Here is a 17,282-nt window from a genome sequence, read left to right as displayed (position 1 = left end):
TAGGGGGCGAGCCCCAAGGGTAGGGCGACATGCTCCGTCCCCTGTCAATTCTTCGGGGGTCGAACGTGAGGAAATAGCCATGTTGGAAGAATGCAATCTTCAGCTCATCGTTGGGAAGTCCTGACGAGAAATTCCAACAATTTACTTGCTAATCCTGAGACTAAGACTCGATCTTAGATCTTGCGCGTATCGCCCACGCAATCCTGGCCGCCCGGAATGACTCGGGATCATCATCGTTATGTCCGTTATGCAATAATCTGCCTAACGTGATACTTGGGGGCTCATAATTTCATTCTGGTCGCCCCCGCGCCTGTACAACATTACTTCTAGGACACGGTGGACTGGAGGCTCTGAGCCCAACACACATTCCAGTTCGCCAGTGGAGCAAGAAGGTCGCACGAATCAGCCTAAGAACATACCCTTGTCTCTCTGGGGCGGTTGGGCTTGTCAGCTACAGGGATAAAATCGATCGAGAAATCCTAGGAGTGCCTCGGCGTGTTTGCTAGGATCATTAACCTGGTACCAATTGATAACTGTCCGAGATCGTCCATCAATCATGTGGTAGCTGGATGGGTCTATACAAAGGAATTCCGAACTGGACGGGGCACTAGGGCCAATATATGACCTTGCGCGATGCAACGGTGTCAAAGCTCTAAGCGCTGGGAGCGGCGCCGCATCCTAGCGATACCCCACTCCAATCTAACAGTTCGTACTGGAATCTCCAATTAACGTACTCCACGATGTTGGTTAACCGACACTAGTAGCATTGTTATATTGACAACTCAATTGTATATATTGTGGTGTTTAGTGGCTGAGTTCTACGTGCCAGTTAGCCCCCGCTGAGTCTGGCCAATCGCAAGAAGTAACCTAAATCTGTCAGTCGATCAATCTCAGTTTTATTGTGCTTGCGAGAAGGAAGGTCTCCCCTGTAGTGTTGTATACACTCAGGGGTGTTGGAGGGGAAACCGACGATTGCTTGGCAGTTGGCACCTCAGGCAGCAATGATGTCCATGGTCAATCACGTGGAAGTCAATAAAGTCACGTGATGCTATCATCAGGCAGGCAGGTCGTACGTCAGCCCCTGTTGATTCCACAGAGGAAGCACTAGAACAATGCCAAAATGTACTAGAATCATTGACCTAGGAACTCACTCATGTAGCGGTCCTCGGTGCAGTTGTGCAAAGCTCACCCGTCTGTAAACTCCGTCCAAAAACGCCAAGGCGTCAAGGCAGCCGCGGCTTTGTGGGGTCTCCGCTCCGCTCCCTACCAGACCTCCCCCTCCTTGGGTTTTTCTCCTTCTCTTCCTACGACCTTCTTCTTCGTGCTCGACCACGAAGCTCAAGATCTGCCGGAAATGGCGCACTTTCTAAGAGCCAAGCAGGCTGGCATCCAGAAGGATTTCTCAGACGGCCTGTCGCCGGATCTGTTCGCTCTCGACGATGTACGCCCGCAGGCATCCACATTTCCGTCAACCTCCGTTGCTAACGCGCTCGCAGTTTGCCCGCTACGGCGTCAATTCCCAGATCAGTGCTATCGCATACGACCCCGTCCAGTCCCTCCTTGCCGTCGGTACCAGCGATACACAGTTTGGAAGTGGGCAGATCTATGTTTTCGGCCAGCGTCGGGTGTCGGTCACCTTCTCGCTCCCCCGAAAGGCGTCGGCCAAGTTCCTCCAGTTTTGCGCCAACAAACTCATAAGCGTGGACTCCAAGAGCGAAATCTCGGTCTATTCGCTGGAGACGCGACAAACCCTCTTCTCTTATGCTCCCCCGAACCATGTCAGCGCGGTATTGACCGACCCCAGCCTGGACTATGCATTCATCGGTTTACAAAATGGTATTACAGCACCGCAACATGGAGGAACTTATACGATGCTGATATATCCATGCAGGTGACATCATCGCCTACGACCTCGATCGCGAGTCCCTGACGCCATTTAAAATCCCCAACCTTTGGGCCTCGCGCAACCCGAGAGCTCGATTTTGCCCCGTCCTTGCGTTATCCTTCTCACCTCGCGATATTGGAAAGATACTTGTTGGATATCCCGAAGGTGCTGTGACGTTCTCTTTCAAACAGAACATCGCACAGAAATACTTTGAATATGAGGTTCCGCAAGGTGCCTTCGGTGGAAACGGCGAGGTCCCGGCACACGAACCGCGCAGGCCGAGGTTGACCCAGGCCCTGTGGCATCCGAATGGGATTTTCATCTTGACTGTTCATGACGATAACAGTCTTGTCTTTTGGGATACGAAGGATGGCCGTAGAATCATGGCTAGGTCGATTCAAGATGCGAACATCGACCAGCCGGGCGCTGGCCCAGAACGACCACTCTCATCCGGCGGTGCTGTTGGTCTGAAGGACCCTATCTCCCGTGTTGCTTGGTGTGTCAAGGAGAATGGCGATGACAGCGGGCTGTTGATCGCAGGTGGCCGCCCCAAGGCCGAGTCCAACAAAGGACTTACGTTCTTAGATCTGGGCCCGACTCCCAATTATCAGACGTCATCCTGGGCTATTCTTTCTCGGTATTTCGAGACTCCACGACAGATCATGAACCTCCCAACTCCACCGGGTGCGGAGGTTGTTGATTTTTGTCTTATCCCGCGCGCCTCGCCTTACTACGCTGGCTGTCATGACCCCATTGCCCTGATCTCTCTACTCTCCTCGGGAGAATTGATTACTATGAGTTTCCCAAGTGGCCACCCGATCACCCCTACGAATATGCTGCATCCCTCCCTTTCATTTGTTCATCCTTTCGTCAATAAAATGGTTCTGACGCCAGTGGACCGCTCTGCTTGGTTGGGTTTGAAGGAGAGGCGATCGCAAGGACCAAAGTTCCTTCTCGGGGGCGCTGAAGCGCACAAGACCCTCAAGCGATTTGAACATCGCAGCGTAATCACAACGGCACATGCAGACGGCACTGTTCGTCTGTGGGACGTGGGTCATGACGACGAGATTGAAAATGGCGACGTCATTCAGGTGGACTTGGCTCGTGCTGTTGGCCGAGTCGCAGGTATTGAAGTCACTGAGATGGCCCTGGGTGGCTCAACTGGCGAGCTGTCGGTTGGCCTCCGGACCGGCGAGGTTGTTATATTCAGATGGGGCAACAACCGAAGCTTTGGCAACGAGGGACCCTCCGGGACCAACGAAGGGGCAGGAAAATTGACCAACATCACTCACCGGACCGATCCTGGACTCAAACAAGGAATTCTCCCTCTGACGCTCTTGAACATGCAGCAAGGTCCAGTCACTGCTTTGAAACACAGCCAGGTTGGTTTCGTCGCGGCGGGCTTTGAAGGTGGCAGCTTGGCCATCATTGATTTGCGCGGGCCAGCAGTCATTCACACTGCACATCTTTCGGAGCTTACGAAGCCCAGCAAACGGAGTAGTTTCCTCAAGTCTCGTTCTCCCGAGCAAGCGCCCCCGGAATGGCCTACGAGCATTGAATTCGGTGTAATGACATTGGAGGGCGAGGGTAAGAATCAGGGTCCCAAAACCCTCTCAGTGAGAAATACACGCTAACTATATTTTACAGACTATTCTAGCATTTGCTGCTTTGTTGGCACGAACCGAGGAAATTTCGCTACCTTTAAGATTCTTCCGGCCAGCAATGGAGCTTATGAGGCTTCGTTTGCTGGGTCAATCCCATTAGATGATAGAGTCATCAAGATTAATCCCATTGATGCAGAAAGTGGCGAGCTCGCCTTAGCTACTCCGAATGCGGTTTCTGGTCTGAGGAATGGCAATAGAACCAACGGCGTTGTCCTCGCTGTGACTGTTTCTGGCTGCCGGATCTTCAAACCTGCGACATCCAAGGGCGCCCATAAGTCTTGGGATGATTTTCTGTGTGATTCGGCTGCCGTGGTCAAGACCGAAGGTCGAGGCACTAGCTTGGTTGGACTATTTGGCGACGGAAACACGCGAGCTTTCTCCATTCCAGGGCTCAAAGAGATTGGGTGCAGCGCCATCAACAACATGGTGGATATGAGACGCCTATCGGATTCCACTGTTTCTTCCAACGGAACGGCCCTTGTTTGGACGGGCCCTTCTGAGATAGGGTTGTTTAGCGTGTGGGGATCTGGGATCCCGCTGTATGAGGCCCCTTATATATTAACATTTGTTCCGACGACCGACCGGATGCTGATGGCTTATCTAGGAAACGTTCGGAGGACCAACTTTTCAATGTCCAAGCTGTCATTCCCCCACGGCCTACTATCACAAACATCCAGTGGATATCTGGTACCCAATACATTTCTCCTGCGGATATGGACATCCTTAGTAAGAAACCTGTCTTTTACTATCTTCTAGTCACTTTGGCTGTGAAGCTGCGTGCTAACATCGTTCTTTCAGTCGGAGGTCCCGATCGTCCTCTGTCCAAACGGATGCAGGAGCAGATGCGCCTCGATGACCAGGAAAGGCGACGAACGGAGAGGGAAGGAAGGTCCGCAGCCAACCAAGCTCCGCAAGGTAGTGAAGAGGGGTACTTCTCCTACATGCAGCGCCAAGTGCAAGAGCGCACCGAAAGAATTGGAACGGCCGGAGACCATATGGAACGTTTGGAGGAAAGCAGCAGTGGCTGGGCCCGTGACGTCAACAAGTTTGTGTCGAATCAGAAGAAGAAAGCCGTCCTTGGTGGTAAGTGATCCTCTAGATCGTCTACCTTCAAGCTATACTAATGAAATTTAGTATTGGGATCTAAATTTGGGTTGTAATCTTGCCCGAGTGTCGCTATTCTACCTTTCTACCTAGCGCCTAATATATCCCAAGCCCTACTCTACCCCTTAATACAATTATGGGAAATGTCCATGTTCTAACGATTTGAGAAAACAAAAAATAACTTATCTTCCGCTACATACCCCTACTTTGCTGGCGTTGGTTCTGTCTCGTTGAATGTGTAATCTTTGTCCTTTCTTGTTTTTGTCCTTATTGTTAAACACAGATTATTCGGGAATACTAAATTATAGAGGACTAACGTGGATTTACCAGACTGAATTCAAATCGGAAGCAGACAATTTTTACAGCTTCACTGGTCTATACGTAATCATTGCTTCCTTTGGCAATATGTAGAATTCCCTTAGACGGCAATGAACCCCTCTGACCATTGTATCTCATCCCTGATATTCATCATCGACCGGTGATAATCCTTCGAAAGCCCAAATCGAAGACCATGGAATATCGCGATCCATCATTCACAAAAACAAACCCTCTTCCCTTTTATCCCATAGTATTGAAAAAGGTGCAGACTCCATCGAACCTAATACGTCCACTCACCCACAAATTCCCTGCATCGATCTAATGAATAGTAATCTTCCATCCTCATGATCCGTCGCGTCTAAATCACTCTGTGGTATGCACAGTATATCACTGGCTTCACCGCAAGAACATAAACCAGTGGAGAAAGAGCGCGCATAGCGTAGGTAGGCAGTCTGAGCAGTGAAAACTACAGCATTCTGCCGTGCGCTTTCGGGTTGGCCTTCGTCCTCGCCCTGACTTGCTATTTCACTTGCATTTGCACCTTCACCGCACCGTATGTGCCGATGGTAGGAGAGTAAATGCAGGTGCAGGTGCAAGGTAATGGGTAAGTGAGAGGCGACCACACCACACCATCAAGCACTAGTCGCCGTTAGGTCGGCAGACATGAAAGTGTGGAGTGACAATCCATCATTCACGTACTGGGGGGGATGGTGATCATGCGGGTTTTACTTTGGTAGTTCGGGGCTGTCCTTGCCTTCTCTGTATGTTAGGGGTTTGGTGGGTACAAGCTACGTGCCGGTGGTGTGCAGACCGTTGTGAATGCCTGCCGCAGAGACAGACGTGCATATGGTTCCCTGGTTCATTTATTTCCCTTGCTGCGAGGGGGATTCGGTGAAGAAAGGAGAGGAGTATGGGATTGGTAGGGGCTGTGTGGTAGGGAGTCGAGTTAATCGGTCGTATTCAAGGACGGTATGTTTCTAATTTGGTTAGGAATTAGACTGGATCTATGTCGTAAGAACTAAAACTAGTAGATGCTAAGATAAATATGTAAAATCAAGCTGGTTTTGTCATCATCAACGCGTTGCATTCGAATCATCAGATCATTCGATATATAGAGGAAAATGGAATCAAGGGAAATAAAAGTCCAAGGCGTCAAATCACGTCGAGTAGATCAGTGAACCATCACTTCCGACTGATGGGGTTGCTGAGCCGAAGGGTTGGCCTTGCCGTTGGCAGACTCGTCTTTCTGTTCGGAGTCGTCGCCCATCTCGACGTCCTCGTCGCCATCGCCGCCATCCTCTTCGTCGAGATCGTCGTCATCGTCGTCACTTTCGTCTTCGATGTCCTCACTCTCGGCGTCAGAGATGTCTTCCTCTTCTTCTTCCTTGACGGCGGCCGGCTCGGTGCCCTCCATGTCGTGATCTTCAGTCTTGGGGGCCGGTTCCTTCTCAGAGTCGGCGAGTTCTTTGACCAGAGCGGCTTCAAGCTCGGCTTCTTCGGCACCGTAGGCACCACTGTCGTCGTCCAGGTTGTCGGCTTCGGGCTGGTCAGGGGGGTATTCGGCGGGAGCAGATTCCTCCGAGTCCCTAGTACGATAGAATTAGCCATAGCCAACGACAAGAAGAGGGTGAGAGATTGTTTCCGACAATCACAGAGTTCGTACCATTTGATCGCAAATCGGGTCACTCTGGGCTTCTCAGCAAGGATATTCCGACGAATGCGTTCGATGATAGGCTTCGCGGGCGGCTCGGTGGCAAGCTCCTCCGAGTCGTATTCATTGTTCACGTAGTAACCCACTCGAACGAACTCTCGGCCGTCGTAGCTGCAAGTAAGGAGAATGACCGTCACACCGAGGATTTCCGACGTAGGAATGCGCTTCAGGTCAGGGTGATCGGCTTCAAAAATGAACTTGTTGACACCGACAGGGATGGGTCCGACGAGAAGAGAGTCGAGCTCTTGGTCATATTCGGAGCTGAGTCAATATGTAAGCAGGAGAGGATTATCATAAGTTGGATTGATTGACCGCGAATTCAACTTACGAGGTCGCGGAACCGACGTAGGTGAGTTTCCATTCCAAATCTGGTCGTCCACCATTAGCGGGGTATCTTTCAACTTGGTATCGCCGTGTCGATTACACACCTTTTTGCAGCGACTCGAGACACTCGAAAGTGATCTCAAATTGATAAGGAGAGAGGAAAGGGGCGGGGTTGTTCAGGATCTTGACCCCGAGGAGAGAGACAACCGACATGATGTGCGTGAGAGGGGGGTTGATGGGGACAGGAGGAGATGAGGACTAGAGAGACAGGAAGAGGACTTGGGGTGAGGAGTGAGGTTGAATTTGAGATTGGAACGGGCGAGATTTTGTAGAGGAGAGAGGTAGGGATATGTTTGAAGGAAGAAAAAGCGAGTTGCTTGGGAGACGGAAACAATGCAGAGGGAAAAACTGGAGACGGTCCCCGTAAGGTGCTTCTAGGGCCTCAAAGCAATTAAAGCGTTCGACGCGCCGCGTGTGTCGGACGCATCTTTCGCGCCCACCGCCCTGGGGGTCACGTGTGCACCCGCCCTGACAGCTGCAGCTTCTAACGGGCATCGCCATCATCCATCGCGGCAATTTCTTTGTTCCAGCAGCCTCTGCCACCAACCCCCCCTTCCCCCTTGGACATCGCTCGTTTGCTTTGCGCTTGTCTTTGTATCTTTTATCCCTTTTCTTCCATCTCTCGTTTTATCGATTTCTTTGTCCAAGGCTTAGGTATTTATTGTAGGTGCTTTCCGTCAATCCTGATGACTCCCTCTCTCGCATGCCCATCCCGAACATACCTTAGCTGACCAAGCCACTCCCCCTTCTAGTATATAGGTTTATTCTTCTCTCATTCGCATCCCGTGGTCGCTATCGGAAGCCCATCCTCTTGTCATGGCCGACGATGACGCTGAGAAGGCCTTCTTTCAGGCTCAGGCGATGAATGCGGACTCGGTGGACTATCAGGCGGGTGAAGATCAGGGGGCAGATAATTCAGATTCAGATGATTATGATCCTTCAAACACATTGCATGACCAATTTTCCGCTCCCTTGCCAGACTCCAACCCAAATGGACATGTTTCCGCCAGTGCTACCCCCCAACCCAACTCTCAAGATCAAACTCCCCAAGTCCCCGAAACCGACCCCAGTCAGCCAGCTGGCAACGCCTTCCCTTCCCAGACACCTTCCCGAGCTGAGTCTCAGGTTTCCACCGCGGTACCTGCATCTGGTACTACTGCCCAACCGAAGACCAGAACGATTGGGGGCTTTGTGGTTGAGGATGAGGACGAGGATGACGCGGGTGATGCAGATTATGAGCCCCCAGCTGTACTAGGTGTCGAGGACTTGAATGCTATACCTATGAATGTGCCTCAGCACCCAATCTCAGGAAATGCAAATGAAGATACTTCTACCCCTGATGTATCGTTGGATGAAGCTGCGCAGAGTTCTGCCGGCGTGAAGAATGTTCCTAATAGTTCATACCCTCCTGCTGTTGCTTCTAAAAATGATGCGTCTATTCCTCCGGGCTCTTTGTACAACTCACGTACGTTACAGTCTGACCATGCGCAAGGAAGCGCCACAGCTACACCTGCGCCGGACTCTCCGTCCACTTCGAAGGGTCGATTGCCTCACGATAGAGTGGGCATCTTGGAAGACAGGATCCAAGAAGACCCTCGAGGTGACATCCCCGCTTGGATCGAGTTGCTTAATGAACACAGGAGTCGCAGTAGGATCGACAGCGCCCGGGATGTATACGAGCGCTTTCTGAAAGTCTTCCCCTTTTCTGTATGTCTCTCCCCCTTGTTTTCCACACTTTATCTTATGGAAAATTTCGAAACCTAATGAACTAACCGTTTCTACTAGGCTGAGCAATGGGTTGCGTACGCGAACATGGAATCCGAGCTCAACGAGCTGTTCCGTCTCGAGCAGATTTTCAACCGAACTCTCTTGACCATCGCGGATGTTCAACTTTGGACTGTCTATCTGGACTATGTCCGCCGACGTAATCCTCTAACTACCGATAACGCTGCTCAGTCGAGGACTATCATCTCGTCCGCCTACGACCTGGCCCTTCAGTATGTTGGTGTAGATAAAGATTCCGGCTCTATCTGGGCCGACTACATTCAGTTCATTCGTTCCGGTCCCGGAAATGTTGGGGGTTCTGGATGGCAAGATCAACAGAAGATGGATTTGCTCCGAAAGGCCTATCAAAAAGCCATTGCGGTTCCAACGCAGGCTATCAATACCATGTGGAAAGAGTACGACCAGTTTGAGATGGGCCTGAACAAGCTTACGGTATTGCGAAACTCTCCTTTCCCCTACTTTGATCCGATCTTGTTGTCGATCACTCGATTGAATAATCTCTTTCTCATTGCTTTTCGCGCCGCTTCTAACATATCATGTTTCCACTTCAGGGCCGAAAATTCCTCCAGGAGCAATCACCGGCATACATGACGGCTCGCAGCTCGTACACCGAACTCCAGAACACTACGCGAGACTTGAATCGTACGACTTTGCCGAGGCTACCTCCCATTCCCGGACATGATGGCGACGATGAATTTGGCCAGCAGGTTGAAATCTGGAAGCGCTGGATCCAGTGGGAGAAGGCAGATCCTCTCGTTCTCAAAGAGGATGAGCCAGCAGCATTTAAAAACCGAGTCGTTTACGTGTACAAGCAAGCTCTTATGGCCCTCAGATTCCTACCGGAAATGTGGTTCGAAGCAGCTGAATTCTGTTTTCTGAATGACCTGGAGACTGAAGGAAATGATTTCCTGAAGCATGGCATAGATGCTAACCCGGAAAGCTGTTTGCTCGCATTCAAACGCGCTGACCGCATTGAGATCACGTCGGATTCCGAGCAAGACTCCATCAAACGGGGTGCTCTGGTCAGAGAACCCTATGACAAGCTTCTGGATGCTCTTTACGACTTGATTGCCAAGGCGCGCACTCGCGAAGCCCAGGATGTCGCCCGCCTCGAAGAGGCGTTTGCCAAAAACTATCCTGAAAAGCCGTCCCGAAGGCCCGACGATGACGATGACGACCAAAGTGAGTCCAAGGCCAGGGAATCGCTTAAGAAGGCCCAGGTCGAGGTCCTACGGAATGCGCACGCCTTTCAGATTGGCATTCTCTCTAGGACGATCTCGTTCGCCTGGATTGCGCTTATGCGTGCAATGCGCCGTGTCCAGGGTAAGGGCAAGCCCGGAGAGATGCCTGGTTCACGACAGGTGTTTGCCGATGCCCGCAAGCGAGGTCGGATCACAAGCGATGTCTACATTGCGAGCGCGCTCATCGAGTATCACTGTTACAAGGACCCGGCCGCCACGAAAATCTTCGAGCGAGGCGCAAAGCTTTTCCCGGAGGATGAGAACTTTGCGCTCGAGTACTTGAAGCACCTGATCGACATCAACGATGTCATTAGTGAGTCCATACTCCTGGTCCCCCTTGCTGCGCATAAGAAATGCTAACTAGAACTCTTTTTCTGTTACAGATGCTCGTGCCGTGTTCGAGATGACGGTCAGAAAACTGGCGTCCAACCCCGACAATGTGCACAAGACCAAACCTATCTTCGCGTTCCTTCATGAATACGAATCTCGATACGGAGATCTGGTTCAAGTTATCAACCTCGAGAACCGCATGCGGGAGCTTTTCCCCGAAGACCCAACTCTGGAGCAATTTGCTCATCGGTACTCGACCCCAAATTTCGACCCTACCGGCGTACGGCCGATCATCTCGCCATCTCAGACCAGACCTAAGGCTGCCTTCCCAACGGAACAGGCTGTGTCGCGCCACGGCACCCCCGTCCCGAAGTATCCCGATCCTTCCGTCACCAACTCCCCCAAACGCTCGTTGGAAGACTTTGAAGATGACATGAGTCGGCCGCGCAAATTCGTTCGCGCCGAATCACCGCTCAAGACCACGCAACGGCGACAAGTGGATCAACAAAAACGCGCTCAGCCGACTATGAACAACCAGCCCGGATCGCAGTTCCGGACCCAGGGCTCACCCGCCTCGTTGCCTCGGGAAATCGTACACCTCCTGAGCATCATTCCCCCGGCGTCGGCGTACAATGCCGGTCGATTCTCAGCCGAGAAGCTGGTGGACCTCCTTCGAAGGATCGACATGCCCAGCTCTATCTCCCAGATTCCATTGCCGCAATCCGTCCGCGGACTCGGAACGGGACAAAATCCCATGCAGTCTTTCTCTAGTAAGATCTTGCTACTCGTTCCATCTTTGACAAACCCTGAGACCCTAGCTAACCGTTTCCATTCAGGCATGTACCGCTCTTAATCTACTACGAATATAGACACGGCCTTCTACTTGTTTTCTGATGATGACCCACAACTGAATATCCGGTCCCCCCCTGCGACGTGGGATTGTTCCTCCCCTTTTGTTCTTAATGTCTTCCGATATCATCTCATGGGCCCGATGTAGCTCGGGACTGTTTAGTCTTTCTCGAATGTTTCTTGCATCTGACGAAGTGGCGTTCTCGCTTGGATTTGACTTGACTTGACCGCCACGAAGGTTGTGAGCAGTGGGAGGGTTCGAGTTGACACTTCTCGTTTGTTCATCTGCCTGCCTCGGGAGTACGGGATTTTGTACAGTGGCCTTTATTGTTATTTCTTTATTTTTGGACGATTGGAATAGTCTGGACTGGTGTAGGAATCGCGTGGAATGGATTGAATTGAACTGAATTGAGTTGAATCCGACCGAATCAAATTAGTTTTGTTTCTTCTTGGTAATCTTGTAGGCAGTGCGGATTATAATAAATGCATCGCTTGCAGTGGGTAGGTGAATATCGTCTCTTCCTCCTACTGCTGGAGCCCTCTGTTATCTGTCACCAACCCAGACACTCCTCCACCCTCCACCTTCCCCTCCGGTTGCTCCGATCCTTCCCTTCTCGTCAACATTCATCCATTCCCTCTATCTTCTTCTACCCCTGGCCACCACTATTGAATCCATCTTCAAACTCGATTCATCTCACCTTTCTCAGCTGAGTTCATCACTTCCGTGAGCCAACCTTTTAGGTTTCTTGCTGCCACGGATACTGAAACCGATTCTATGAGTCACAGGTAGTTGCACCTATTCATCAAGAAAGCTCCCGGATACCGAATACATCCAACATCCTACACTATCGCACGAGAAAAAGCCAGCATCGCGACCACTTCCGCTACTATTGAACATCTTTCCAACGGAGAGTACCTATTCGCAAACATGACGGGACACTAGACGTTCGAGCTTTTGGCAGATCTCCGCGAGGTGCGGGAAATCCGAGCAGTGGACACAAACTTGAACAACTGAGGAGCCCATGATAAGGGGCACGCTACTTCATTTCATCTGGATGTGCGTTGCAGAACGTTTCTCCAGTGGGCGCAGGAAAGCTGTTAGTGGGTCCGAAGGCTCCTGGAGGCCACGAATAGCACGAAAGGAAGGAAGGGAGAAGGTAAAGAGTACATAGAAGAAAGGACGAAGAGAGATATCCAATCATCATAAAAAGAAATCCCTGGAATGAATCAAAAAAGTAATTGTAACAGATAACAGAGACGTACATACATACACACAAAAAGAAAGAAAGGGTGGTGAAAAGAAGAGAAAAGAAAAGATGGAAGGAACGCTGGAAGAGGTTGCAAATACAGATGAGATGGATCGATCTTTGCAAAAATAAGCACAGGCTTTCTTCTCCACTGAGTGAGTGGCTCAGAGCTCCAGACGTCAGAAATAAAAATGGTTCGAATGGGAAGGCAAATAAACAGCATTATGATCAACAAGTTAGTATAAAAGGGAGACTGTATCTCTCCCCTCTCTGGAAGTTATGCCATGGTGCGCCATCCATATACCCGACCTTTTTGTATCACAAATCCCAAATGCAAGATAGTAAGTAATAGAGAGATGAATCCAAAGCGGAGGAAGAAATAAACGCGTTGGGAGAAGACCACCACACCAGAATCCTAGTTCATGCAAAGCCCTTGGGTATCAAATCCGCAAATGAAATCGCCATTAGCCAATTTCCAAGAGGCACCAGGCAGGGGGTGCATCTCTTCATGCACAAGCACTATAGCCACCAAGAAAAACCTAGATAGAGGAAATGGGGAAGGAAGGAAGAATAGAAGACCAAGCCAGGTATCGTCGTAAAATCCTACAGTACAGGTATCTCCAAAACTCGAGGTGAATAGCATAAAATGCGGTAAGAACCAAGAGTCGAATAGCTCACGTTGTGTCTCATACATCATGACGCATCGCCGTTTGTCAAGGGCACGGTGCTGTCGTTATTCTTATTCGGGTCAAGATTGGAGACGCTGGTCGGATCGCTGCTTTCTGCACCAGCAGCATCGGTATCAAGGCCTTTCCCGCTGCCCAGGTCTGTGGCCGAAGCGGAAGTTTCATCGGCGCCCGCGTCCTTGTTCTTGAGATTGGTCACTGCTGGGTTCGAAGCTTTGGCCCCGTCGGCGTTCGCGGTAGCCTCATCCCCCTCGGCAGTCGATCCGGGGACGCCCAATGCAACCCCACTGTTCTTTTTAACTTTTTTCTTACTAGGCTCTGCAGTTCCCAGTTTGAGGGCGCTTGCCGGTCCGGTAGCCGTTGGCGGGTGTGGGCGCTTCTGTGGACTGGACGTTGGTCCCGTCGGTCCAGATGAAACCGGAATCTTGCCTGACGCCGGCAGGCGAGGACGGGCGGCCATGGGTCGCTGCTTCGGTGGCAATTCAAGATCTTCAACCAAAGGTTCGTTGTTGTTTGCTTGTAATTTGGCGCTGAAAAATCCTTGAACCAAGCCGATTTGCGATGCCAGCGTCTCCGCAGTGATACGCGGGAAGGGCGGAGGCGGTGCGAAAACAGTGACGGTTTGAGTAGAACTAGTAGGATAAGGTGAACGGATTAGCAGGGAGGGTGCCAGGCTGTCATCAGGGCAAGTGAACAATACGTACCTTGTATTTTGTGCCTGGGCAGCGTTGTACATCCTGTTCTGAAGTAGATGCAGAGGGACACTGAGGGTGGCAAGGCCAAACTCCCTGTCCAGACCAAGTTCCTTGAAACCGAAGAAATCTTCATCGATATCTTCCGCAAAGTCACCACCAATGAACTGGTCGCTTCCGTCGTTGAAAGCGTTGGAGCCATCTTCGCCCCCGTCGGCGAGAGCAGGCCGCAGGAGCTCAGACAGCAACGACTTCAATCGGTCATGGGCTGTCGCAAGCTTCGTTCCCAGTCGCTCCACGTCATCCTTAATGTAGGATTCGAGCGATTCAATGTCGGTGCCAACGGAAGAAAGGGTATGAAGCACGATCTCTGGCTCCGTGTATGCCGACTTCCACTGAGAGTTCGAGGTGTTCTCGACCGAATCGGTATCTGTAACTTTGGGAGCTTCCATGTAGGACTTCATGGTTTCGCCGATCTTCTGGAAAAAGTCCGAAGCGATGTCAGTGACTGCGTCAAGGGACGATGGCTGATACTCCTCGAATCCGGTGTGGTAGAAGATCTTCGCAACAGAGCGTTGCAAGGCCGCTCTGCAAGCCCAAGGCGCAATGACGGGCCCTTGGTCATTCAGCACGTGAGGCGGGATATCCTGCTCGACGAACGGTTCTGGGTTATATTTTTGGAACTGGTTTTGGTACATCTACAATGCATTAGATCAAGCTAGTCGGGGGGAAGGGGGCTGGAACGACCTACCTGAGACTGCAACTGCATCTGCTTCACGATGCCAACCTTGGAGCAAACCTTCCGAGTTTCCTGCATTTGCCGCATGTTGGCATCCATCTTGCGCGAGAGCTTGCTGTCCGGCTGAACGAAAGAATTCTTAGGCAGAATGCGCAAAAACTCCTCCGAGGCGTCGACAATGTTACCGTCGGCGTCTTCTCTCCACAACAAGCGTGGAGGAAGGTCAGGAACACCGGACATCACGTCGTAATAATCCGGGATCACCCGGTCTTCCTCCCCTTCGATACCTTCCGCCAGACTCTCGCCCGCCGCATTCGATTCGATGCCTTGCACATTTGCTTCATGGGCCTTGTCGCCTTCTGCGTTGACTTGTTTGTGGTTTTTAAGCCACCTTCTCATTCCGGCTTTCGTGCGAAGTAAGGCAGGCTCCTCCGAGTTCAGCTTGTCACCCTTGAACAGACGGTGTCGCTCTGCTGCAATCATCGCCCGATCTTTCTTTGTGACCTGCTTCCAAACTTTATACTCCGGGTCCTCAAGCTCCACGCCCGAGGCCGGCAGAGCGCTGGAGGTACTGCTCGAGGGTGCCAAGCCATCGATATCCATCGAGTCACCCTGACTCCCCGGTATCCCGTTTCCAAGACCGGACGGGTCCGACGGCGTTGCAGTTCCGGGAGGCGGCGGCGTCGCGAATCCATTCTGGGTGCCTTCCATGAGAGCATCGGAGTCGGAACGGACAGGAGCCGGGGGCTGTGAGGACGAACCAGCGGGAGGTTCTGATCCGCTGGGGGTGTTTCGAGTCGGCGCGGCACCTTTCTTGGACGATTTACCAGGAGCCTTTCGACCTCTTGACGACATGATCGGCTCATCGTCGCTCTCCTCGGCTCCGTCCAACTCGGCCATTTGCAGTCGGCGCTCTTCCGCCTCAACTTCGGCACGGTCTTTGATCTGAATGTCGGGGATCAGGGGGACCAATTTTTCCGTTTCCTTCTTCATATACATGGCGTGTTTGCGCAAGAAATGATCTGGGTTTGTATTGTACTTGAAGCAGTTGGTCCAGATCAGATTGACATCGTCCACGAAGTCCTGTTTTGACCGGTACTGCAGAGCTTTAAGTTTCTTCGTCATAGTCCCCAGGTCCATGGGATGTTTGATGACTATTATCGATCGTTAGCAAATCCACGTGCCGGAAAAGATCCAGATGTGCTAAGTGCGAGGGATGGGTCAGAGAGCATACTCGTATAGTAATCGGGAGCGTCGCGTTTATTTACGCGAGTCAAGAAAGCCGAGGAGTGCTCCGTCATGGCTTTCAACTCGCTGAGGACCTTCTCGGCAGCTTCGTACAGTTCTTCCTGACCGATCTTATCCTCACTCGCCCATTTGCTTCTGTTCTTGCGAACTTCGCTCATCAGACTGCGCAGTTCCGCATCCGAAGCTTGCACCATGGTCCGCTTCATGTCAATTCGGGCGATCAGGTTCTTCAATGTCAGGCTGGAGGCTCCCAGGTTCGCGTTGCTCAGCGAGCCGTAGCCGTTCGAGGCCGAGTTCGCGTTGGCGCCCGAGTTGGCCTGGCCCGACATTTCGGCCTCAACCTGCCGCTCGGACTCTTCTAGCCGCTGCTGGTCTAGCATGGCGTCTCTATCATTCTCCAGGGTATAGAACAGAGTGTGAAAGCTTCGCTTGGCGGCATCCTCCGTCGCCTTCTTGTCTTCCTCTAGCTTCTTGCGAATATCCTCGAGCGTTTCTTTCTTCGTCTCCTTCGAGGTCTCTGCCGCGGCCGGGGTTGAATTGCTGGGGTGGTGACTAGGAGAGGGCATGCCGCCGGACTCCTGCGAAGGGGGGAAGGGCTTGGGTTTGGGCAGGGAAGCCGCATCGGCATCGTCCTCGTCGTCGTCATCATCGTAGTCGTCGTAATCGTCGTCGTCCAGCTTCCGAGCGGGCTTCTTGGGGGGAGCCGGGGGCGGAGCGGGCTCCTCGGCGCGTGGCAGGTCGGCCTCAGGCACGTCAGGGAGCGCGCAGGCGGAGCTGGCCAGGTCCTCGGCGGCTTTCTGGTTGGCAAACAAGTCATTTATTTTCGCCTCGCTGCGTTTGTACAGGTCGCGAAACGTGGCGATGCGTGGGTCCTCCTCGGCTGCAGCATCAGCCTCCGATATCAAATTACCCGCGTGAGCGGCGTCGGTGTCGACGGAGGCGCGCATCAGGGGGGTGCGCGGACCGGACAGCGATTTGGAGTAGCCATTGACGGACCGCACGTCGTTATGATCATCGGGGGGGCGCAGATGGCCGGGGGGCAGCCAGGCGTGGTTGTGTCCGAGCGACATGCTCGCTCCAAGACCCCGGTTCTGGGGGCGGGCGAGGGGGCTCGCTTCTCCACGGTTATGTTCAGGATCGGGAGGGCAGCACAGAGGGGGGTTGCGGGCCTGAAAAAGACATGAAGAGAAAGGGCAGAGTGAGAGGAGTTGAATGCCGATATTTCCGGGGGACGAACGATGGTCCGAGGGGGGAAGATTTGATGGCAACTTTCGGGCTGAGGTTCTCTGCGCGGATGAGATGAAGTCGAAAGGCGGAACGGCCGCAGTTTTCAGACCAACCGCGCAGTTTGTCGCTAGTCAGTAGTCCGTCGGTCGCGATGCGATCGGATGTCTCCTTG

The 17,282-nt window shown here is 52.2% G+C and overlaps 4 protein-coding genes across 4 annotated transcripts; 2 read left to right on the top strand and 2 right to left on the bottom strand.

Moving 5' to 3' along the window:
* Positions 1-1,045: 1,045 nt before the first annotated feature.
* Positions 1,046-4,907, top strand: SRO7 (putative SNARE-dependent exocytosis protein (Sro7); the record flags this gene model as incomplete). Its single annotated transcript, XM_046086407.1, has 7 exons — positions 1,046-1,069; positions 1,160-1,441; positions 1,497-1,836; positions 1,892-3,472; positions 3,533-4,275; positions 4,348-4,632; positions 4,684-4,907. The coding sequence occupies 7 exons, from the start codon at positions 1,046-1,048 to the stop codon at positions 4,744-4,746; spliced, it is 3,318 nt and encodes a 1,105-aa protein (XP_045942371.1). The 3' UTR covers positions 4,747-4,907.
* Positions 4,908-6,142: 1,235 nt separating this feature from the next.
* Positions 6,143-7,219, bottom strand: asf1 (nucleosome assembly factor ASF1; the record flags this gene model as incomplete). Its single annotated transcript, XM_046086406.1, has 4 exons — positions 6,143-6,557; positions 6,635-6,943; positions 7,011-7,050; positions 7,111-7,219. The coding sequence occupies 4 exons, from the start codon at positions 7,217-7,219 to the stop codon at positions 6,143-6,145; spliced, it is 873 nt and encodes a 290-aa protein (XP_045942370.1).
* Positions 7,220-7,882: 663 nt separating this feature from the next.
* rna14 (cleavage polyadenylation factor subunit RNA14) lies at positions 7,883-11,275 on the top strand (the record flags this gene model as incomplete). Its single annotated transcript, XM_046086405.1, has 5 exons — positions 7,883-8,773; positions 8,852-9,283; positions 9,403-10,405; positions 10,476-11,192; positions 11,259-11,275. 5 exons carry the CDS (start codon positions 7,883-7,885, stop codon positions 11,273-11,275), a joined length of 3,060 nt encoding a protein of 1,019 aa, XP_045942369.1.
* Positions 11,276-13,211: 1,936 nt separating this feature from the next.
* On the bottom strand, positions 13,212-16,953 carry SPT7 (SAGA histone acetyltransferase complex subunit SPT7; the record flags this gene model as incomplete). Its single annotated transcript, XM_046086404.1, has 4 exons — positions 13,212-13,836; positions 13,909-14,594; positions 14,648-15,789; positions 15,870-16,953. The coding sequence occupies 4 exons, from the start codon at positions 16,951-16,953 to the stop codon at positions 13,212-13,214; spliced, it is 3,537 nt and encodes a 1,178-aa protein (XP_045942368.1).
* Between the last annotated feature and the right edge of the window lie 329 nt (positions 16,954-17,282).

The sequence above is a fragment of the Aspergillus melleus genome (genome assembly GCF_016097325.1).
Source record: "Aspergillus melleus strain CBS 546.65 chromosome Unknown contig2, whole genome shotgun sequence".
NCBI lineage: Eukaryota > Fungi > Ascomycota > Eurotiomycetes > Eurotiales > Aspergillaceae > Aspergillus > Aspergillus melleus.
This window is presented reverse-complemented; position numbering and strand designations above follow the sequence as displayed.